General features: G+C 34.6%; 2 protein-coding genes across 2 annotated transcripts; one reads left to right on the top strand and one right to left on the bottom strand.

Moving 5' to 3' along the window:
• The first annotated feature begins 6,123 nt into the window (after positions 1-6,123).
• LOC140963619 (mitochondrial-processing peptidase subunit alpha-like) lies at positions 6,124-12,039 on the top strand. The gene is made up of 12 exons (XM_073423010.1): positions 6,124-6,312; positions 7,371-7,610; positions 7,708-8,172; positions 8,292-8,459; positions 8,566-8,646; positions 8,785-8,851; positions 9,078-9,175; positions 10,023-10,095; positions 10,408-10,478; positions 10,630-10,679; positions 11,539-11,651; positions 11,762-12,039. Exons 1-12 carry the CDS (start codon positions 6,274-6,276, stop codon positions 11,812-11,814), a joined length of 1,518 nt encoding a protein of 505 aa, XP_073279111.1. The 5' UTR covers positions 6,124-6,273; the 3' UTR covers positions 11,815-12,039.
• Positions 12,040-16,108: 4,069 nt separating this feature from the next.
• LOC140963620 (phosphatidylglycerophosphate phosphatase PTPMT2-like) lies at positions 16,109-19,160 on the bottom strand. Its single transcript, XM_073423012.1, has 6 exons — positions 18,612-19,160; positions 17,994-18,116; positions 17,569-17,662; positions 17,388-17,470; positions 17,212-17,301; positions 16,109-16,735 (listed from the first exon to the last, which is right to left on the bottom strand). Exons 1-6 carry the CDS (start codon positions 18,825-18,827, stop codon positions 16,475-16,477), a joined length of 867 nt encoding a protein of 288 aa, XP_073279113.1. The 5' UTR covers positions 18,828-19,160; the 3' UTR covers positions 16,109-16,474.
• Positions 19,161-25,292: the final 6,132 nt, after the last annotated feature.

Genomic DNA, 25,292 nt, shown 5'->3' with positions numbered 1-25,292 from the left:
CCCGTCTCACGGATAAAGATTGGTGAAACCGTCTCACAAGAGACCTGCTCAGAACATAAATAATAAAAAATTGTTCCGGTACAGTTTTGATTGCATTAATTAAAATGTGTATGAAGGATCTCAATTTTCATTAAGATCTTATAAAATCGGAAATTGATATTTTACATCCGATATATTTGTTTATTATTATTTGTGTCCACTATACTATCAAATTTCAGTTTTGATTCTGAATCTTTTGGTTGGTGTCATGTTTGTTACATCTATACCACATCAGTGTCATGTTATAAGAAAGACTAAAACTGCAAAAAAAAAAATTAAAAAAAAAATCAAAAACTACATAAAATAAACTAAAATTTGACAGTATAAAAAATCAAAATCATAAAAAGATAAAACATAACTCGACCAAAATCACAATTTTTTATCCATCAAATTATTATCCAACTATTTTGAACTAAAGCTTGATAGATGACTGAATGCATTTATTCTTTATACCGAATCAGCCAACAATTATTCCCCTTCCATTTTTACTTTTTGAGAACTCCATAATGTTAATTCCCTCTCGATGTGACGCCTCAACCTTAAGCGAAACTATATGCTTAATGTGTTTTTATCACCAGTTATTTCGCATCTCTTTTATTAAAATTGCTCATTATATGTATAATTTTGCAGATCCTAATTTTAAAATGATGCAACTGTTAGCCAAAAATACAGCGATATACAATTAGCAGACAAATTAATCTAATACAATAATCAAGAAAAACTTGAAAAAAATAAGTAAAGATATGTCGTTTGAGTCGAAGGAGATTAGTTAACCAACGACTCTGATCCTGCAGTGTGAACTCATAAGCATGCTCAGATTCTAGGTGAGGATGACATACTTATTGTTTTTCGTCCATAAACATGTCAAAATTTCTTCTGAACCCCTATCTCCGATGTTCATAATTTATTTGACTTACTTGTGAATGTATTGTGAAAGTTTAAGTCATATCTAACGGTTCAATAAGTCACATAGGATTATGCAAGACTACTAATTTTTCGGCCGAAGTGAAGCTGCGTTTTCAAAATTTCGTTTGCATGATTCTTATGTGGTTTTCAGATTATTCAGTCAATACTAAGGTAAGTAGGCTTTTTTAAAACTGTAAACTTTTTTTTATGACTTAGTTCGTTTTTGAAATTTTCGGTTGAACATTATTATTATTATTCTTCTTCACCTTCTTGTGATACGATACCCTATGTGTAACGCCCCGAAAAATTAAAGGTCCACGCGAACCACATGCATTTGAATTATTAAATTATTTTGTATTTTAATTAATTGTTTTAATTGCATAAATTAATTATGTTGCGCATATTGACATGTTTAAAAATATATTTTCTACATGGTTGCATTAAAACTATATTTTTAAGGAATATTCAAGTGACGATCGAGGAACGGGGACCGAAGGCTGAAAAACGTAAAATGTTTTTATTAAATAATTGTTTTTAATTATTTAAAATATGAGTGTTGCTTTTTAGTATTTTTGAAAATGAGGGGTTTTGAGGTGATTTTATACGCCGAGACGTAAATTTTATCGGTGTTGGTTTTTCAAGAAAAATACGAGCTTTTTAGCAATCTGGCTAATAAATTCACAAATTTATTTTACCAAAACTTTGTTAATATTTTATTAAATCCTAATTAAAACTAATGGGCTTAATTTAAAGGCTTAATAGGCCTAAGGCCTAGTTAGTAATTTAATTAGTGTATTTAATACATAAAACACCTAAAACCTACCCCATGCAACACACAACTCTCGGTCACACACTCCCAAAATTCTGAAATTCTCTCCCAACCACTCAACACAACACACACAACACTCAGAAGGTTTTTTTTCGAAGGGTGCTTAGGAAAAACAAGCCATAAGTTGCGTCCCGTTCTTCGTCGTCAACGGATTTTCGAGCGTAAATAACGCAAAGGCACGCCATAATTCTTCCTTCTCTCATCTTTCACACCATATTAATTATTTAAAATTGTTTTGCATGGAAAACATGGCACACAAGATGGAATTTTCGTAACTACATGCATAGGTGTCTTAAACTTGTGTTTTTGCTTCCCAAAATCATGTTTTTATATTGTATAAGGGGCTGCCATGATTAGTACTTGGTTAAAGATGATTTTCATGAAATTTAAAGGCCTAGAACTCACACAAAATCGCAGCAAACAAGGAACAAACAAGCTGGAACCGTAGGATGGGTTTAGACAATAAGGGCCGTGAGTTGTGTGTCTTCATGGGTGTGGTTTTGATGCATGGGGCTTAGGGGCTCGACCAGGTCTTGTGGAGGGCTAGTTTAGGTTGTGGCTAGGTCCTTGGTAGAGCCCTAGGGGGCTAGGACTCGTGGTTCAGGCTGGGGAGGAGACCCCGCTGGATGGGACTCTCTTTGAGGAGTTTCTGGTGGCCGAGGGATTCCAGGGGCTGTGTCTCGGTTGGGGCTGGGCTAGGTGATCTGGGTGATGGCTTGGGACGGTCCAAGGTCAGGGAGGCTAGGGCTCATTGGGGGCTGATGCAAAGAGTCCCACGCAAGTAGGACTCTCGCACATAAGGGGGCGCGCAGGTGCTGTCCATGTACAGCACCTTGCTGCTTGGTTCAGGGGCTCGGGCTGGGGGTGGCTCGGGTCTGGGCTTGGTCTAGGGATGGTCAGGGTTAGGTAGGTTCGGTGATGGCTCGGCTGGAGGTGTCCTAGGCTATCTAGGAGTCCTAAAACTAAAGGAACCTCACGCACACACAGCACATGCAATTGGGTTCAATGACAGCAGGTTTTTTGAGGGTTTAAGGGCCGGTTCATGGGCTTGGGCCGGGTCAGTAGGGTGCCTAGATGGGTTGGCTAGGGTTTGGTTCAAGGTGGCTGGGGCGTGGCTCGAGTAAATTGGGAGATGGCTCGGTGGGTTCGTTAGTGTGTCAAAAACGAAAATAATAAAGCTAAAATTGAATCCAAGGGTCCACGGGGGTGGCTCATGACTTGGAAGGGTAGAATAAATCATAAAAATGCTATGCTTAAAATTTGTGATCAAAATAACGAGATTTGGATTTATTTGGGATTTAATCGCCGCACGAAACGTTAATTAACGAGTTAATTGAAACGCCTAGTTTTAAGTTTTATAAAATTATGAAAAATTAGTTTTAAGCTTAAATAATTATTATAAGTCTAAGTTTTTAATTTGGGAATTTTATATTAAGGTTTGGGTTAATTCGGGATTAAAACGCATTAATACGTCACATTTAAATATTAATTTAAAAGTCATCGCTTTAAGCCAAATAAAATTATGAGAAAATTCATGTAAGCTTAAATATTTATTTGGGACATGTTAGAGTCAACGAAATTAAGAAAATATCAAAAACGGGAAATTTTACGTCTAGGGGTAAAACGGTCTTTTTACACGTAGAAATTAGTAAACGTCATGGCAGTGCCCTAAATGCTATTTTTATGATATTATGATTATTTTTAAATGTTTTTGAAATGTTCATGGTTAAATTATGATTTTTAAATGTATAAGGGATTTTTATGATTTAAGGAAGACATTTAAAAATACATGTTGCATGCTTGATTTCAAAAAAGAAAAAAATGTAAAGGCTATTCATGATTTTTCTAAAGTAATGAGCATGAAAAATGTTGAAGGAAGTGTATTGATTGTGACTATTTCGTTAATGGTGGGGATATCGTGAGGGTTATGGTCCCAGTGGGAGTCCGACGATCGTGTTTCCATCATTGCGAATATGTGGTAACGGTTATGTGGTAACGGATTTGTGGTAACGGTAAAAATGAGAATTTCGTGAGAGGAAAAGGCCCCAGAGGGAGCCCATTTATGGGAAAAGGCCCTAGAGGGAACCCCGACGATCGTATTTCTATTCGAATCATGATAGGCCAAGGCTCAGTTGACCGGTGAAAGTGTTGCTGATGTCCCCGCCGCCCAGTACTGTGGTTACATGTAGATGGATCCATCGACTCTTATGATCATGATTAGAAAAGTCACAATTAACGATCTGAATTCAACAAAGGAAAAGGAAAAGAAAAATATTTATGATCATGTTAAAATGTTTTTATGTCATGATAAGAAAAAATAAAGGAAAAGATCAAGGTTTATGCATGTCATGAAATGTTATTTTCACCTAAAAGTATTTTCACTGTTGCATGTGGTTTTATATGTATTACTTGTTATAAAGATTATGGTGTGTTGAGTCTTTAGACTCACTAGGTGTGATGGATGCATGTGAGTTTGAGGGAGGTCTTGACGGATGAACTGACTGGACTGAAGGTGCACACAACCCGAGGACCAGCGCTTCTACTTATTTCCGCACTTATGACTTATGAATCATGATTTATAATTAAAGATTTTAAGACTAGTTATTTATGCTTTTTGAGAGATTTTTGAGAGGTTTAGTATGGGCTATTCTTTTCAAATTATTGCTTTTTAGGTTTGGTAAAACAAATTGACTATTTCGTTGAGTTCTAAAAATGCTAGTTGGTTGATGTTTCATTTTAAAAGGTAAAATATTTTATAAAAATATTTTCATGGGATGGACGAAATTTAGAAAAAAAAAATTTTCTAGTACTTTTAAAGCAATAACAAGGGCAGGACGTTTCACTATGTTTTGGTACTGTGATGAGTCAAATGGATATGGGTGAGAATCCCAACACACGATAAGTTTATAGCCCTTACACGGTGATATTGTAACTGTTAAATGACATCGCACTCTTATAGGAGTAAAAATTAGGGATTGATATCGGTAAACCATAGAAAATAAATGAATCTTAATGCCTATGTCAATTTTATGTTTACGTTTATGCTCATGATATATGTTATACGAACTATATTATGCATGATACACTGTTTTTCCAAGATCACGTGAATTTGTTATGTATGTGCTCGAAATTTTTACGTTGTCACGACAATGTTGATTATTATTTATAAACTGGTTGGCGAGACTTTGATATATGAGGCTTATTGTTTTCAATTGTGTAGTTGTTAAACAATGCCAATGTTGACTAACCTGAGCTCGAGGTGTGACAAATAATGTCAACCATATGAAATGTCAACAAGTAGGCAGCCGAAGAGCCAACAAACATCTATGTGGAAACTCATAAGACACCCATACGAAAGGTCTTGGTAGCCATTCGGATACCAATTTTAATTCAAGATGAATTAAAAAAATGCAAAAGATTCTTTAGAATAGATGAGTCGTGTCTGATTTTGACACCCATAGACTCAGCTACACGCTATATATCTTCATTTATGCGTTGTCCCTTAAGTAGCCCATTAGCCAATTTCCATTCACCTTGATTGGAGTGACCCAAATTTCCAACTTGAGCTAATACAATGTACCATAAATACTAGGTGCTTCACACTGAGACACTCTCGTTAAAAAAAATTAAATATGGTGATGTTGAGAAACAATAATTATCTTTGCAAAGAGATAAATTGAAAAGTGACACTCGTGTTGTACGATTTCAAATATTATAGTTGTACTGTTACTGGTATATAATCAAATTCGCAATTTCGATTTTCATGGATTGAAAGGATGTGCATTTATTGAAACCAAGATTTTTGTGATCAATAATAATCCTTCTTATGTGAGCAATTGAAACGTAACACTTGAGCTAATAGATGATTTAAAATATTGAAGTTATATCATTACGATTAGCTATAATTTTTGGAGAAGTGGGAAACACTCGATTATATTTTATTTTGTGGTTTTGTGTTCATTATTGGATCCAAGATTTGTATGAATAATTTTTTGTGTTTTTAAATTTTCGATGATTTTTATTTTGTGGTTTTGTTTTCATTTTCTAAAGGTTTTTATATGTGTTTGAGAGGTCTGTTACCTCATAAATAAATCGTGGAGAGGATTTCAAGAATGCCCAAACAAATTTAAAAAATATTTAGATATTGGATTTGAAATCCTATCGTCCAATGCATCCTTGAATTTTCTTGCTAATAGTGTTAAATTGTGTGTCAATACTCAATAAAACATCATAAAATTGAAAAACCCATTACATGTCCCAAGCCCAAAAGTGCCTAAATCCGGACCGAACCCAATATCCTTACAATAACAGGCCGTGCAAGCCCATAATTAGACACCGGTCCGGTTTGTCCATCTATCTGACCCGGCCTCGTTACCATTTGCCTCAATTCTTGTCCTTCCCGCAGTCGCTGCTGCGTTCCCAGACCCGCTCTTACGCACTCACACAGTCAAAATCATTCATTTTCTTCTCGATTCGAAGGATCGATAATCGGATCCAGTATGTATAGAGCGGCGGCATTTCGGCTTCGAGCTCTCAAGGTTTGCATGAGTAGCTATCCCCATCTTAACCCTAGCTCCGGTTATTCAGCAATATGCGTGTGTATCTTTGTTTCTAGATGTATGATTATGTTATTGAGATCTGGTGGATGCTCAGACATGGGTTGTGTGTTTTAGTTGGTTTGTGGCTCTGTGATTTTCTTACGTTGATGTAAAATATCTGCTTTTGTGTAATACGATAGCTTATTTATCATTTTGAGCTTATTTTTTAGAAACGAGAAGCTATCAGCTAAATGAAACATATCCGAGGGGAACATTTGTAGGAGGCTGTGAGTTTGTCTTTCTGATAAAACTTGCTGCATTTCGCAATAAGGTGAGAGTGATTGTTTGAAAACTTATTACTAGGAATCTGGAACCTGCTCATGGAGTGTGTAGGGGCACTTATGGGCTGCTAATGTTTAATTGTATCTCGTCAAAATTGACATTTATGATAAAGATTGGGTTTTTATATGGTTGGTTCATATTCGTATGTTTGGTTGTATTCATGGTTCGCGGTCGCGGAGAACATCGCGGAGGCTGATGTTCCTGTTCCATTGCTATTTTGCGAAATGATCTTGGTTATCGTCGCAGAGTATTTTTATAATAAAATAAAAATAATTTAATTGAAAAAAAATAGGAAAAATTTGTAAAAAATTACAGAAAACTTTCTGTAACGCCACGACAGCCGCGAAATAGCCGGTCCGTTATGCGACGACTGCAAAATCATTGAAATTAAAAAAATTCTTGACAATCACACAATGTTTTAGCCTAAAACTTTGTCGCGGCTGCTGCAGTTCCTGTTCCTGAAGTTTTTGCAAACCATGGTTATATTGGAATATGTAATTTTTGGAAGATGATACTGTACCTTGGACCATGAAGCTAGTGTGAGATGTATCTTTTATTTTTATATCTCTACTTGTATTGAGTTTTTGAATGTTGATGAATATAGTTTCACTTGTTAAGTATTTTGGTTCAATTGCATCTCAATTGTGCTTCAAAGAAAGTGTTTTCCTATGATATTTAAGTCTCAAGGAACTGTGCTTTCCTTTTGTGCCTAAAAGACTCAAACAGGCCATGGGGGATTGGCTAGATATGCGAGTACAGGTGCTGTTGCTACCAAGTCATCATCAGGAGGTTTCTTTGGTTGGTTAACTGGGGAGAAGTCCTCGTCACTTCCCTCTTTAGACTTCCCACTTAAGGATGTAGTTCTTCCCGCTCCATTACCTGATTATGTTGAGCCCGGAAAGACTAAAATAACCACTCTTCCAAATGGTCTCAAGATTGCTTCTGAAGTATCAGCGGTATGAGATATACTTTTCATCTCTTTCTCACTTTGGGGGATTCAGATTTTTTTGGTTCTCTGTGAATGCTATGTAATTGGTTAAACTTGTTTTTCAGAACCCTGCTGCTTCAATTGGGTTATATGTTGATTGTGGCTCAATCTATGAAACTCCAGCTTCTTATGGGGTCACACATTTATTGGAACGTATGGCCTTCAAAAGTACCACTAACCGGAGCCACCTACGTATTGTGCGAGAAGTTGAAGCAATTGGTGGTAATGTAACTGCGTCTGCCTCTCGGGAGCATATGAGTTACACTTATGATGCATTGAAGACCTATGTTCCTCAAATGGTAGAGCTTCTTATTGACTGTGTTAGAAACCCGGCTTTTTTGGATTGGGAAGTTAGTGAACAACTCCAGAAGGTGAATTCTGATATTAGCGAGTGCTCAAAAAACCCTCAGCACTTGCTCTTGGAGGCCATTCATTCAACTGGTTACTCTGGTCCCTATGGAAATGCTCTTATGGCTTCAGAATCTGCAGCTAGCAGATTAAACAGTTCCGTTTTGGAGGAATTTGTTGCAGTAAGTCCCAAGTCATGGTTTTTTAATTTTATTTTTCCAGTTTCTTGTTTTAGTTAGGTTCTTCAGGATCTCTTTCAAATTATTTGTTCTGTAACTAGAAATGTTTTTTATTCTGTTAGGAAAACTACACGGCTTCTAGGATGATCCTTGCAGCTTCTGGTGTTGAGCATGATAAACTGTTAGAATATGCCGAGCCTCTGCTATCAGATCTACCAGTTGTTTCTCGACCTTCAGAACCTAAGCCTATTTATACTGGAGGTGATTTTCGTCAGCAAGGAGAATCAGGGGTATGTATCAGTGTACCGCAATTTACACCAGTTCTCTAAATGTCTGTTTAAACTCTGGCAATAAACTTTTTCTGACTCCTTATAATCCACCAACAAAATTGTTTAGGTAACTCACTTTGCTCTCGCCTTTGAACTTCCTTGTGGCTGGATCAAAGAAAAGGAAGCTATAACATTGACAGTTCTTCAGGTTTGCCCATTCAATTTTTTTTTTCATTTATTTTTTAATTATATATAAGACTGCATTGTGTTTTCCCTGACCTCCTGGTTCTCTTCTCTGTTTGAACATCATCTTGCGAGAAGAACTTTGATTGTATTTGTCTTGTAGATGCTCATGGGAGGAGGTGGGTCTTTCTCTGCTGGTGGTCCTGGAAAGGGGATGTACTCAAGATTATGTATGTCATTAATCGATTTTATTAAATGTAATTAATAGATCAAAATAAGCATTTGATTTAGAAAGTTGTATTTTTTTAAACACTGCCAATTCTCTCAAACAATCAACACATTTTTTGATTTGTTGTCAGTCTATGTTATCTTGTCATTTATTTATTTACTTTTCTTCTTTGAATGAGTTGTTATCAGTTCAGCTTGTCACGCACTTTTCTTTTGATTGTTTAACAGATCTTCGTGTCCTGAATGAGCATCCTCAGATTCAATCCTTTTCTGCATTCAATAGCATTTTCAACAATACTGGATTATTTGGAATTCAAGGCTCCACAGTGAGTTCTAGTATTTCTCACTTTGAAGAGATTGTGTATGGATTTGTTTTGGTGTTTAATGCTGTGACATCTCTACGGACAGCCATGCATTTTGCGTTGAGACACATCTGAATGATGTTTAGGGTTTTATGATTTCTATATTATTAATCTCAATCGTGACACATTATTGTTTTTTCTGTCTTTCCTTTCAGTTTGAAATGCTAATGCTTTGAATTTTAAAATTTTATTGAAGAGCTGCACTTTGTGAGATAATAATAATGATGAATAAATTAAAGAATTCTAGGAAGAAGGTTTGTGCTTTGTGGTCATAATTAATGATGATGAAGATCTTAAGGTAGCAAACTAAGCATGGAGGATGAGTTTAATAGGTTTAGCTCTGATGTCCTTTTTAGTCCTCTGAAACTAGATTGTGGATTAATAATGAAAAGAGGAAAATAAACTTAAAAAGTTCTTTTATGGAGTTTGAAAAAGACAGTCTTTATTCATTTTTTATAAACTTTAGCTACGATATTGATGTATTTAATGTGTTCAAACTATAATGTCTATTTTCAGTACTTAGGAATAGATTGCAGATTCAGTCTGTACGAGAGCTTCGACTTTGTTTATGTTGGGTTAATATTAAATAAGCAAATGTATGAACAAATTCCTTTTTTTTAATTATGATTTGGTGATCTATTTCGCAACTAAGGTTTGCAGAAAACTGATCTTGCTTGAGGACTTTACAAAATAGAAAATTTGTGGCATGTGACCTGAGAACGCTGGGAATAACCTGTTTCGTTAATCACTTTGTGGGGTGTTGTCCTTGTGTTCTTAATTGAAATTGATGAGGCCAATTGTTTGAATTCAGGGATCTGATTTTGCGACAAATGCCATTGACATAGCTGTTAAAGAACTCATTGCGGTTGCAACTCCTGGAGAAGGTCTGGCACAAGAGTTTTCAATATCATAATTTAAGTTTTGTTTTAGCATTTCTAATGCACTTTCTGATTCTGTTTGCTGTTGATCCTGAAAGTTTATCTTAACATGCTTCCTAATTCCTATATCTGAGATTTGTGACAAACATCTTTCTTCTGAGTAAAGACTTTCTGATGCTAGCTAAAACTACCCCTTCGATATTGTACATTACATGACAGTATTGAAAATTGGCTGTTAATAAATTTATGTGTGTCCTGTTTGTGGAGGTGAGTAATCTCTTACTGAACTTTGTTGCTGCCAACTTATTTGTCTTGCAGTTAATGGTGTACAACTTGATCGGGCTAAACAATCAACGAAATCTGCCATTTTGATGAACCTAGAATCCAGAGTATGCAACAGCACCTTTAAAGAAAACTCTTTCTAATAATTACTGTAGAAATTTAAAGGTTAATTAAGTTGAAATGTTCTACCGAGAGTGCATGGTTTTTCTTTCTTGTTGTATTTGGATCTTTAAGTTGCTATTTCAATTTTGATTGCAGATGGTTGTATCAGAAGACATAGGTAAACAAATTTTGACATACGGAGAGAGGTATGTCAAGTTATGGCTGTCGCTGATTTCTGACTGATAGTACTAGGGGATGTCTCAAAATTTATGTTATCTTTCCTGCTTTGGTTGTATCGAATGATATCCACTTTATCAAAGTAATCCCTTTCAACCTGAATAAACAAAACTACTTTTTTAAGACTACTCCTTTCAGTGCATGAAATAGAATGTTCACTACTGATCTTCGATGAGCAGATGCTGGTTATTTTAACATTTCAATTATATATCACAAACACCTGAAAATTGTCCGGGTGTATTTATTATGTACTTTTATTTAAATTTGGAGCATTGAACTGGATTGTTCTATTTATCTTATGGAATTGGATCCAACAAGATATGCTCCTCAATGAAAACTAAAGACAGATGGATTGATGAAGAAAGATGTGGCCCATTCTAAATGAGATTTTTTTTATATTCAATTTACTGTCCATGAACACGCCAACGATAAATAGTCGTTGGCCACAACTCTAGTCCTCTCAATCCACCATATTTTATTTAATCTCGGTCTGTTTTCTGGGGTCTTTTTGCAAATTTTTTGGTGTATTGATGCCCTTTAAATAAAACTAATGTTTATGCTATCTTTGACATTTGTGCGTTAGCATCTTGTTCTGTGTTGGTAATTTTTGGTGCGTTATAGGAGAGGATCATTCAAGAGGGATAGGTCAAAATATAACTGTGGCGCCATGTTGAGTAGATTACCATGCCTGTTCAACAGATCGATAAATTTATTCTATGATATACATGTTTATCCTGTGTATATTAAGCAGAAATTATCAAGTTGGACCTAATTAATCGTACTGTATGTTGTGTTTACTTGCTTTGTTTACTTGCTTTGGAATATTAGGAAACCTGTGGAGCATTTCTTGAAGGCTGTTGACGAAGTTACAGCTCAAGATATTGCAAAAACAGCGCAAAAACTTTTATCATCACCACTCACAATGGCATCTTATGGCGATGGTAATTACTATTTACTGAATAATTCCTTAGCCCTACTGATATTTCACCTGTCCATAAGACATTCATTTTCCACAATTTTGTATCTCTCATTTGTCCTGTACATCTTGCAGTTCTGCATCTACCGAGCTACGAGGCGGTTTCCAGTAGGTTCCATTCAAAATGAAATTCCTGCCGCTGTGTTGATTAGACCATCCCCCAAAATGTCTTAATCCTCGAGTGGCATTTTAAAATTTATTTTGACCGATATTTAATGGAAATAAGGTATGTCTTGGCTTTATGTGGACAATAATTACTGAGATACTTGGAAGAAACACCTTGATACCTGATTCATTTCATGGTATGCTTTGTAGATCGTCCTTTAAATGATATGATTTTGAGCTTTTTTGTTTTTTCACTGCTAAAGGTGGTAATAAAGGCACTGAAATATATTAAATTTCTTGGAAACAAGCTAGCGAGCATATGAGGCAAATTATGTCTAACTTAATAATTCGTTGGAGCAATCTAGGCCAGCATTAAAAGTATACTATAGGTTGGTTTGTGCGAGGCTGTCCCTGTTTACTCTGTATATACATTTTCAGTTGTAGTTGCTTTTAGTTCAGAGTAGCCTAAGCATTATGCTTATGGAAACGACGATCCAAAATCGAGGGTGCCCTGACTGTCATAGTCTCCGAAAGCTATTTATTTTCGGCGTTTCCTTTTGTCGTGCCCTCTCTGCATAGTGTTCACATCTATTTTGGTAAGATGGGCGCGATATAGCTACAACAAAAGGAAACACTGAAAGTAACTTTTGGAATTCGTAGGCTAAGCTCGAAACCGAAATTTCTATGTAACTGGTGTTGGAATCCGCATCAATGAATGGATGCTGGTAACATGCAAGTTATTTGATGAGTGTTTTATGTGTACCATGGTAGGGTGAAAGACAATATTAGTAATGTTACGCTTAGATTAATGGAATTTTATTTCATCTTTAATTTGATTTATGGATTTCAAATAAGTTCGAGTTACACTGTCGGAAGGATTTTTATTCAATAGAATAGAATAATTTGAAAAGATGGATTCAGGTGATTCTATATAGTATTCTAGCACTGCATCAATATACACAAATTAGACGAACCTAACACAACTGGACCCAAATGTCTTGCCCAACTCAACCACACATCCAAATTTTCAGAACTCCTCATTCGCCATTTGTTATGTACATAATACATACATGCAGACAGATATAAATCTGTATGATTTTATTCTCTGTTTTCTCATGTCCAAAACACTCTAGGCTTGTGCTTGGACGATGAGTTTCAAATTCTTTGATTTGTTTGGATGATCAAAATTGGAGTATATTTTAATCCATTCAATATCAAGTTATTTAATTTTAATAATAATTGAGATGAATTTTGATTACACTTTAAAGATAAGTGTCATTTAAAATATATTCGTATAATCTCTCATTAAAAATCGATTTCTCTATTTAAATCAAATTCATCGATCAAGTGCAAATTAAAATGGTTTATTTGCAAAAATGAAGAACCAAAATGTTAAGGCAAAAACTTGTGTCTTTTACGAAAGACCCATTTGTTTTCTTGATAACATAATTTCCAAAAATAAATTTACCATCAAATTATTATCTTAATTAGTTAGATGGTATTATTAATTTCGTTAACTGGAAGGAAATAAATTTTGTTTGTGCATACGCACATTATCAAATTTATTGTAGAAAGTGTGTATTTTTAAAAAAACATTAAGGTTTTTAAAGTTTCCAGTTGTCTAAAAGTAAAATTAATTTGTTTGGATTGAGAAGTGAAAAATATAAAAGAAATCAGCATTCTCATTTAACAAAATTATTTCGATTTTGGTTTCCTTATTTTATTTTTTCCTGAATATACAAGTTTTGCTAATTCTAAAATATACTAAATGGTCTCAATTTTCAAATTCTCTTACAAGCTGTCTTGGGGATTGAATCATCGTTTCGAGCAACTTGAAATCGTTGGAATTTAGAAAGTGTTAAAGACAAATTTTACAAAACGAGCTCTTTGAGGGTGAACACTTGTTTGCCATATATAGACAGGGTGTGGTGGTGGTCCATCGAGTATACTGCTGATAATTTGCCTGGAATATCAAGCAACGTTGCCTCTCTTTTCTATCATCTCTTTCACATACATATTCCCATTTATATAATATTTAATCTCAATATTTTATTTTATGTATTAAAATAAATATAATACGAAATAATTAGTTATCTAATTTTTAATTAGTAACAACATATGAATTAAATCCCTCTACAAGCTTAAAAAATTAATTATTTAACATAAATACATGAAAAAATTGAAATTTAATATAATTGTCAATCTCTTTCCTACAGAAGTATCAAACTTTAATATGTGTTTTTTATTGAATACTCACAAAATAGTAGAAACAGTTTTATAAACCTCGACAGCAAACTCCGTTCTAAAAGATTTTTCAACTCTCGTTCCGATATACGCTCGAGCTTTCTATGCCATAAAACTATTAATTCTTCTCCTGCACCAATCGATACAAGCACTAGTTTCACATCTTTGTGTGTTTTTTTCAAAAGTACATACAAATTTGCAACAACTTTTTTCGCCTTCATAACCACAAGCGCGCCCTTGACAATTTTTATTATCATGTTCTCGATACGGGTTTTACACCAAATATAATCCAATTGTCATGACAAAAGATTATTCGCTGGTCTAGTGTAATCAAACATTTTTATTTTGATGATACTGACCCTAAAGATTTCCAATGCATGATCATTCTCCATGAATACAAATCTTCATGAGAATGGTTCACACTGATCGAACCATTCTCTCCGAGACATCATGTGTCACTTCGCTCTTGAATCCATAATCCATGTATCACAAAATTTGTGTTTGTATTCTTCAATTGTTGCTGCTTCGCTGAATAATATTTCACCACTGACTGAAGTACTAGACATATTTCATTGAGAATCCTTCTCGATACCCGTATACTTTTTCTTGAAGTTATATTTACCGCCACATTGAAAGCAGTAAATATTTTCTTCTTACTTTAGACTTTGATCTACCTCCTCTTTGGCCCTCAATAGAATCACGATCCATAAATATTCATCTTATCATCAGTAAAGCCTCTGCTTGCTTCGAAGTCACCAACATATCTTTGTTATTTTGGCGCTAACTTTCTTCTCCGAGAATCGAAGTTAAGATATCGTCGAATTTTAGAGAATCTAAAAGGATATTATTGGTTAAGTTGATCATATGAATCTGGTGTACTTTGAAATAGAATCTCACCACATTTTGTTTCCTTTATTTTATGCCTCATAGAGGTAAGTTGGATAAATAAAATATTTAGAGTGTTGATATGGTCAGTCATCGATGAGGATCTCGCCATCCAAATAATATAAAACATTCTCTTTAGGAAAATCTTGTTGTGCAGTAACTTGACCTCTAACATTTTTTTAAGAGTATCCCAAATATCTTTTGCCGTTTTTATCTCAGAGATACTTGACAGTACTTCATCTGCTATAGCCAAATGTAAATTGGAGACAACATTATCATTCGTCTAATTTCACTTCTCGTCCGTGATTTCACTCGGTCTATCGGTCAAACAATTCTCTTTTCTTAAAACTACTTTTTGTCTTTATTTTCAACATCATAAAATTGCTCTCATTTAATTTTGATGTCTCGTACGTGTCTGTCTTTATGTCTACAACAATTTAGTATACTTGACAAAATAATCTCACCTTAATAAAAAAAATATCAAAAACCTTTTTTGATGCAGAAGAACAGTCAAAGCTGCAACCATATAGCATAATCAGAATTGTAAGAAATTGGTATCATGTGCGATATTTTGAGATATAAATATGAAAATAAATGATAAAATGTGACACTAATATTTACATGGAAAAACCTTAAAAATTATTAAAGTAAAAACCTTGAACAAAATGAAAAGATTCGACTATAAAATTTTGTATGTTACAATCTCTCGCCGCCACTCACAATTTATAGGAACGTACTCACTCCTTTTAGCTTTGGAATTGAACCTGAAGATTTTAGCGTCTTGTAAAAAATAGTTAGGTCAACCAAAAGGACGAATTTGACCATCTTTTTATAAGAATTAGTGACCTGAAATATCAAGAAATATACATTATATGGCATATATTTGGTTAATATATGATTCCCTTGTATTGTTGACACTCTATAGCAATCGCTACAGATATTGTCAGAATTAAAAATGTTGGAGGAAGTAGCACTTGATATCAACATAGAAATTTCTTTAAAAAGTCAAATAGAATATAAGTGTAGATTAATAAAATTCAATGAAATTTGTCGCCTAGCCAATCTCTCTTGTATGATAAAAAAATTTGGACATCTTCATGTGTGAAACTCTCCATGCTGCTTAATATTTGATTATCCCCGTTATTTCTTTTCTGTTTTCCAGTGAAAGAGAAACTAAAATACAAGAAATTTAGGAACAAATTTTCATTGTTAGTTTCATTTTTCTATAGCCGAGGTAAACTTATTACCAGCAATCCATAATTAGGGAACTGAGCCCAACACAATGGGCCAGCCAACCCAAGAAATCTTGGGATCCGATCTTCGACAGAATCAGTACCCGAGCAAAGGATCCCAGATGAAACAGTAGTACTTGTAGTTATATACAAGTTAAGCACCAAATCATACCCGACCCATATTATGTACAACCAAGTCTACTCTTTTTGTTTATTTATAATCTTATCAAATAATTCTTCATTGACCTCTATACAACAAGAGATCATGGACGTTTTTCTGATGCTCTTCTTAGCTTGTATGCAAAAATATGATTCCTACAAGCTAGCAAGCACGCGCCTCGGTTAGCTGCCTCATTATCGGTACGCAGCTACCTGAAACTTTTAAAGATGAAAAGAGGCAAGAGAGCTTAGCCATCATAGGCATTGACCTCGATATTCTGGGTATGGCCATCAGCTCCTTGCCAGAGATGTCGTTGCAAGGGCTACGATAACCTTCGAGATCAGCTTTTGTAATTAGTACAACATCTCCCGAAGTACACATTGCCTTTGAGGCCATCCGCTGCTGCTTGTATTCTTGAACAGCCTGGAAAAGCAAGTAACTACGAGTTTTAAACCATCAGAATAACAAGAGAATCTTGTAATGTGATTTAACAACTGGAAACAAATACAGTTTCTTGCAGGAGGTGGATCCAGCAAAGGGTGCAAGGGGCGTTTGTCCCTCACAAATAAAAAGTTTTGAGATTTTATGTAATTTTCTACAACCGCGTGTTTTGCTTCAACCTTCCCTAAAAATATCCATTCCATTTTCCACCACGCCTTCTAGCCACATTGTAATAATCTTCTAAAGTCAAAATGCAGAGACAAAGGAATGTATTTATAACAATATGCGATCGACTCTTCTAACAACTTGAATTATAGGAAGTACATATGTGCCACGGTTCTAGCAAAACATATCACGATCAATGTCACTTGCAAGAATTCCAACCTTGTGACACCCGTTTCTACCCCCTCCTCTAAATTATCAGATCTGGGCAATCAGCCCTGGTTTTTTGTGTATACCTTCCACTGGGATGGAGCCAATAGTACCCTGGGTCTTCTAGACCGAACATATTCAAGTGCTGCAGCAGGACTCATATGATTATATTCCACCTGCAAATCATATTAATTAAGGTGTCAGGAAGACCAACATTGTCATTTTTCACTCGTCATATTCTGTGGAGAAAAAAGAACAACACCAGATAACAGAGGACAACGGTTGTGCTCCGTCCCCGTCCAGCTTTGCAGTGCACATATGTTGTTCGACCAGCAGAAGCATTTTCTATGAGCAGCATGAAACGAAAGGCAAGTATTGAGGACGGTATAATTTACAGGACATAAAGTGAACGTCAGGAAAATATTGAAAAGAAAATCACTGACTGTGAATGAAATCTACAGCTCGATTAATATCCACAAACGATGGAGCAAACAGATAATCTCTTGTCGGGATTACAAGATGGTCTATTCCATGAGCCTGAAATAACAATGCAACAGCGTGGTGAGTACGAATAGAACACTTAGTAAGAAAGAGAATCCTTGGAAGTCAATTTGTCCAAGGGGCTGGAAAAACATTCCACTCAAATGATGGAAGACTTCTAATTGTAAAAACACACCAAAGTTTTCCATAACTTAAGTATTTTAAAGTAAAATTGCCACATAAAACATACACAGGTTTACAGCAAAAGAAAATGAAAATTCATATAAATTCAACATCAATGTATTATAGCTTATAAGAAAAAAGATTCGGACTAATCATAGACTCACACCTCACAGGCTCACAGTCAAGCCATAGATAAATAACTTACATGGTACAAAGATGTCGGAACCAAAGTTTCATAGGGCTCGTTCAGAGTAATTACACCACCAACTCCAAGATGCTTCAGCCGAGGCACGTCCTTTGGAAATGGAACGGCTCCAAGCAGGATAAACTAAATACTTGTCACAAAAGCAAATAATTAGACACATAATATACATGAAATATTTGTCAACCGCCATGAGCAGGACATCATTGAAAAAGAAAGTACATAAAACTCAAACTCGACAAGTGTTCATCATCACGGGAAAATTTCAGAGACTATTTCCTAGAAAATTAAGCTAATTGTTACACCATCAGAACGAAAAGATTGTACCTTCTGTTTGCCCTTCAGCTGGCTTCGATCACAGGTAGAAACATTTAATGTTATGCATATAATAATTTCGGATAAAAACAACCCAAGAGCCAAAAACTTCACTCTTTTCTAAGAAAATTCAAAAAATTTCCTCTTTTACAGCATAAATCATTTTCCCATAGTCGACTACAGCAACCTCGCAACTCAAACGAAACCAACTTTGATTAAATTACTACCTCAACAATCAAATCCCTAAAAACAAAATGAAGAATTTTAAAAAGACACAAATCACTGAACCATCAAGATGTGTTATACCTGATCAAGTTGATCCCACCACCTGAACTCCGCTTGAATTTTATTCCGGAAGACGTTGTACAAAAGGGTCGGGTAGAAAAGGATCCGAGCACCAGCCCCAACCAAAGCTCGTTTCGCGTCGACCCCGACAGGGATCAGCCTTCTTCCCTTATCATTACCACTGTAGATTCTCTCCAACACACCATCTGTCGAATCACCCAATTCCTCGATCTTCATCGCAATCAATAGCAACAGGAGTTAATATGAAAACCCAGTTCAATTGGGTCGAATCTACCGAAGAATTCAAGATAAAATCAAACGAAGCCAAAACCCAGATGATGAAAACGATGATTCGGGACTCGAAATAAAAATCAGATCAGCACAAAGCGAATCCATATGTGGAGTGAATCCTAAACAACCGGTCACTACCGGGTGATCAACGAAAACTGAATTAAAACTAGAAAATGCATCAAAAGCGGAATGATTCCGCGATTCGAATCAAGGTGATCAGTGAACCCGATCGATCGAAGACGGTAAAATTCGGTGGGGCTGAGGATCCACTGCAGCCATTTTCTGCTATATATAATATTATCCTCTCTTATCATTTCTTATCCTTTTGAAAATTATTAAAACTTTTATTATAAATTGTATATAACAAAAAATTTATAATAATTTATATAAAATATATTTGAAATACATAACTCTTAAATAATAAGGACAATATTTTGATAAATTGACTTGATTATTTATAAAAAAAAGTTTATGATAATTTATAGAAAATATATTTGAAATACGACAAAAATTTGTGTGAAACGGTCTCACTAGTCGTATTTTGTGAGACGGATCTCTTATTTGGGTCATCCATGAAAAAGTATTACTTTTTATGATAAGATTATTACTTTTTATTGTGAATATCGATAGGGTTGACCCGTCTTACAGATAAAGATTCGTGAGACCATCTCACAAATGACCTACTCTTGAAATACATAAGTCCTAAATAGGGGTGGGTACGGTACGGTATACCGTACCGAACTACGGTGCCGTATACTGTGACGTAAATATCGGTATGGAATTTTTCCATACCGATACCGATACCGGAAATTCGGTATACCTAATTTTCGATATGAAAAAGTTCATACCGGATACCGTACCGACACCGAAAATTTTGTCGGTATACCGATATTTTTTCGGTATACCGAACTTAAATTTAAAAAAAAATTAAAAAAATATTTTCGGTATATTGATTTTTTCGGTAATTTCGGTATTTTTCCGGTACGGTATTTCGGTATTTCGATATTTGGGTATATTTTCCCAACCCTAGTCCTAAATAGTATTGACAATATTTTGATAAATTGAATTATTATACAGATTTAAAAAACTACTTAAAATGAGAAATATTAAATTATATTTTCCAATCGGTGACTTATTTAGGTTTATTCTTTCGTCTTTCTCAATTATATAATCCAATTTCTATATTTAATATTATTTTTCTTACTTTTTACCAATTTGTACTTATTAAATTTAAATCATTAACTATTTGTACGACATTTTATCTTATTAAAATTTTATTAACTTCTCGTGTTTTCAAATCTTGAATTTCAAATCTTGAACATTTAAGCAAGACATCATCATTTGTATGTGTTTATTAGGGATATGTGCGTTCAATAGTTGAAGACGCGAGAAATTAATAGTCATAAAAAGTTTTAAACAATACCAGAATTTTCAGATTAGTAATATATTCCAAAAACATTTTTAAACCAAAACGTCTCAAATGGTGCTTATTATTGTGACGGGAATACCAAACTCACTATCTTCTCACTTCAGGGTTCGGCATGTTAGGATTTCAGCACAATATGAGCAAATTTCAAATTCTATATCCTTAAAAAAATAATTTAATAAATCCCAACATGTCTTAAAGTTTACAACTTATCCATTTTAATGGGACACAAAACTCATGTAAGACGATCTCACATATATTTATTCGTGAGACGAGTTAATTCTATCCATATTTACTATAAAAGTAATATTTTTGATATAAAAAACCAAAATAAAATATATGTCTCACAAAATTAACTCGTGAGACCTTGAGTTTATGTCAAAATTAAGAGTTAAGAAATTTCTATCGAAAAAACAACTGGAAATTGGCCTTCAGTCCCCAGCCGTCGTTTTTTTTTGTGTTCAGTCCCTGGGTACTTTTTTAGTACCACATTTCCACATGAAGTGTACCACATTTCCACATGAAGTGTACCACAATTTGTATGACATAGTACCACAATTTTGTGGGTAGGGAGTGAAACTAAAGAAATGTTTTGATTGAGAATTTTTCACCAACTTCCCCAAAAACAAACAAACCTATTTATTTGTGATTTGGTTTTATTTTCTAAAAAATCAATTAAGTCGGTTTACCTGATTAAGCGACTTATGTTTGTACAATAATTTTTTTTATATATATAAAAACTACAAATCATCCTTCAAAAAAAAAAAAAACTACAAATCAAAATCGAATATATCGAATCAATCGAATTTTTTTTTTAAAAAAAATAATGACTTTATAAAATGGACAAAATCAGTTATCATAATCTCCATGGTTTCATAGGGTGAAGTGATTTGACGACGAAACGACTTAAAATATTGGCCCATAGGTTTTCTTTGACTTTCGAGTTTTGTGTTCCCACATTTCCGAATCAAGTGTTCATGTTATTTGTAAATGAGAGTAGTCTTGAGTCTGGACAGGTATAACCAAAGTTTTTCACTTTAACCTTAGTCTTATTAAATGTCGCTGCTTATAATCTGTTGCTTTCTTTCATTTTCTCAATCCAGTGGCTTTTGATCTTCCTCTTGTTGTCATTATTGAAGTTCAAGGAATGCAGCTAATAGTTGATGCTCGACTTATCTGTTGGTCACAGCAGCAGTAGTTTGTCGAGAATAATTGAAATTGCTATAGAAAGCCGGAAGGGCAGAACATTTCAGCCAGTTTTGTAATGTTTTTAACTGATCAACAATATTATCAGGATATTATGATTCTTCTTGTTGGAGCACTCAGATTTGAGGAGGCATTGCAAATGGGTTCAGAGACTTGTCATCATTTGAAGGTGAGATTTTCTAACTGTAATAGATCTTTGTTTTATTGTTATATCCGCCTAGTTTATGTTCATTCTAATACTTTGCACCCTATGCTCTGTTGCAATCATTTTTAGCAGAATTAGTACTTGAAATATAGCTTTTGATTGTTCATCCGCTTCATATATCGTGCCAGGCAAGTATGAGAAGCTAAGGGCTGTCTATTTCGGCAACCCCTTAGAAGTGGGGTGTGCCAGGCAAGTATGCTGGCATTCTGTTTGGGTTAGAAATCCTTGATCCTTAGTTTTGCTTTGCACCTCAAGATGTGTTGAAGTTGTTCTTAAGAATATTTGGTTTTTATTGGCTTTATTCCCAGTTCATCTGCAAAATCCTTTCGCATAATAGTAAAAGCCAAGCTCCAGTTCTGATCGATTAGTCTTTATTCTTTTTGTCTTATTTTTATTGTTAATGCTTGCTGTTGTTATGTATGGCATGCTACTGTTCACATGTTGGTATCTGGTATGAATTGTAACTGAATCATTGAGGTTTGAGGAAATCATTCTGCGTTGCAGGCAGTAAAACACATTGCTTAGGAATTGAGACATTGAATGTTCTGCAAGAATTTTAATATGATGTGAGGATATTGTTATGGGAAAGTTAATTGGGTAAAGCATTTGTGCTTAGTATGTTATGGGAAGGTAACATGTTTATGTTTAAACATGTATTTGTAATCCTCAAAAGGATGTTAGCGATAGCAGTTTTCTCGATGGTTGTTAGATTAAATGCACCGCGTAAATATTGCTTGGATTTTATGATTATGTTTGGCATGGATGGCAATTAGGCTACTTTTTTTTTTTTTTTTTTTTTTTTTTTTTTTTTTTTTTTTTTNGATTATTCGGCAGATAGGTTTTTTTTATATGAATCTAATCGAATGTGACATGCTAATGGTTGGAAGGAGATTTAAGAAGCAATGTTGTCTCGGACTTTCAAGCTTAATGATGATTAGTGATGAAGAATCAAGAAATAAAAAGAGTTCAAAGAAGAATATAATGAAAGAGCGTCGAGCAACCAAGTATGCGAGTGCAAAATGACCCGAGAGGACAGTAGTTGGCGCGTACCCGCACAACAGAATGCGCAGCCGCGCGTACTGGGCAGAACCTGGCGTGCACTCGTGCCAGAAGTGGTGCAGCCGCGCGCCCTGGTGCGCACCCGCGCACCCTCTGCTTGCCGAAGACAGAAGCCTGTGCACACGTGCGCGCCGCGATGCAGATTTTATGCATGGAAACCCTAGGTTATGATTTTATTGTATTTTCTTTCATACAAACATGTCTACACAAATTATCTAACACATTATTGAGTTTACACAAAAGATTTTTGTGAGTTTTCTGAATTTCGATTGTTTCATATCGTGAATTTTTGTTGCTAAGTTCTTCGTTGCTTAAAGGTGAATATCACAAATTGTTGCTTGTTTCAAAAGATCGGGACAACGCTACGTTCTTTAGTTCATCGAATCGATGACGTGACTAGGGAAGGCAATTTTCCCTGCGGGGTCCCCGCAATGATTCGGGGGCGAGTATGGGGATGATATCTCCATCCCCGAACCCGCCCCGATAATAATAATGATAAAAATAATAAAAAAGAAAGTTGGTTATTGGTTGGAATAATAATAATAATAATAATAATAATAGTAATTGTTGAAAAATAATATTTAAAATGTGTGTATTGAATATTTGAATGTTGAATATTTGAATGTTGAAAATTAGGTAAAATTAGGTGTTGAATATTGAAATTTGTGTGTGATGATTAAGGTAATGATGTAATTTATTTTTTGGATTATTTGTAAAAATTTTCTATAAATAAATCTCTCATTTGTGAAGAAAATCACAATTGAGTTGAGATAAAAATATTATAAAGTGTGTAGTGTGATAATTTTGAGAGTTTGAGATTTTTACTTTTTACCGTAAATTTTTACTTTTTCACAACACGTTATCAGCACGAAGCTCTAAAAGTCCTCCATATTTTTCCAAGCTCCAAAGCAGAAGAAAAAGGTAACAAAAGTAATAATATTTATTTTATTGTTTATTTATTTATTGTTTATATATTTACTATATAATATAATGTTATTATAAATAATAAAATAAATTTTTCAAAAAACTTGTTATAAATTCTGAGAGNTTCACTCCAACTTTCTCTTCGTCTCTAAAATTATTCTTCATCAATTTTTTGAAGAAAAAAGAAGATGGCTTCCACAAAGTTATTTTTAATTATTTTTGTTATAATACTCACGAATCTTGTACTTATCGGAGAATATCATCCTCATGTGTTTTCTTTATTTTTACGAATGCTTGTATTTGTTGTTTATCCATTACTTTGTATTGCAATATTCATTAATTAATAAAATGCATCATAATTTTTTTTAGTACCACCATGTCAAACTTGACAAAGCTCGAATGTGTTGCACTCGACATTACGGGGAAAAATTATATGCCATGGACTCTCGATGTAGAAATACATCTTGAGTCATTGGGTCTAAGCGAGACCATTAAAGAAAATAGTATATCTTCATCACAAAAAAAAGCAAAAGCTATAATATTTTTGCGTCGACATCTCAATGAAGGTTTAAAATGTGAATATCTCATCGAAAAAGATCACATGGCTCTGTGGAAAGGATTGAAAGAAAGATTTGAACATATAAGGGAAGTTAGATTTCCGACCGCCCGTGATGAATGGAATATGTTAAGATTCCAAGATTTTAAGAAAGTCAGTGATTACAATTCAGCGATATATCGAATAATCTCGCAGCTAAAATTTTGTGGACATGAGGTCACAGAATCGGAAATACTTGAAAAAACATTGCCACGTTTCACGCATCAAATATAACTTTACAGCAACAATATAGAGTGCGTGGATTTGCGAGATATTCTGAGCTCATCGCCTGTCTTCTTGTGGCGGAAAAAAACAACGAGCTACTAATGAGAAATCATCAGTCCCGACCCACTGGATCATCAACATTTCCAGAAGTAAATGCTGTAAGTAAAAATGAATTTAAACATGGAAACCAAAATCAAATTCAAAGACAAGGTTTTGGTCGAGGTCGTGGTCGTGGTCGTGGACGTGGATGTGGAATTGGACGTGGTCGTGGTCGTGGTCGAGGCCGTGGTTTTGAAAACAATAGAGATAGTTATTTTTATAACGCATCTCAAAAGGGCGTCACGAACTACCCACAGAAAAGGCATCATGAGAACATGAGTGTTAATGAAAATCACTCGAAAAGATTTGAAAGTTCTTGTTTCAGATGCGGCACTCCAGGACATTGGTCTCGTATTTGTCGAGCCCCTGAGCGCCTTTGCAAGCTCTATAAAGAATCGATAAAGGGGAAGAAAAAGAGACCAACTTCACTGAGCGAAGTGACCGTTTGAGTGATTCAACTCATTTTGATGCTGCTGATTTTATGAATGATTTCTCTGGAAATGATCAATATGTTGGTGGGATAGAAATGAACAATATTGATGCTGCAGATTTTCTCAATGATTTCTCTGAAAATGAACAATATAGTGGTAGAATATAAATGTACAATAATTTATTTTTCATGTATTTATATGATAATGTTTTATTGTACAATTATGATATGTGTTATATTTA

This window comes from Primulina huaijiensis, chromosome 17 (genome assembly GCF_012295235.1).
Source record: "Primulina huaijiensis isolate GDHJ02 chromosome 17, ASM1229523v2, whole genome shotgun sequence".
Taxonomy (NCBI): domain Eukaryota; kingdom Viridiplantae; phylum Streptophyta; class Magnoliopsida; order Lamiales; family Gesneriaceae; genus Primulina; species Primulina huaijiensis.
This window is presented reverse-complemented; position numbering and strand designations above follow the sequence as displayed.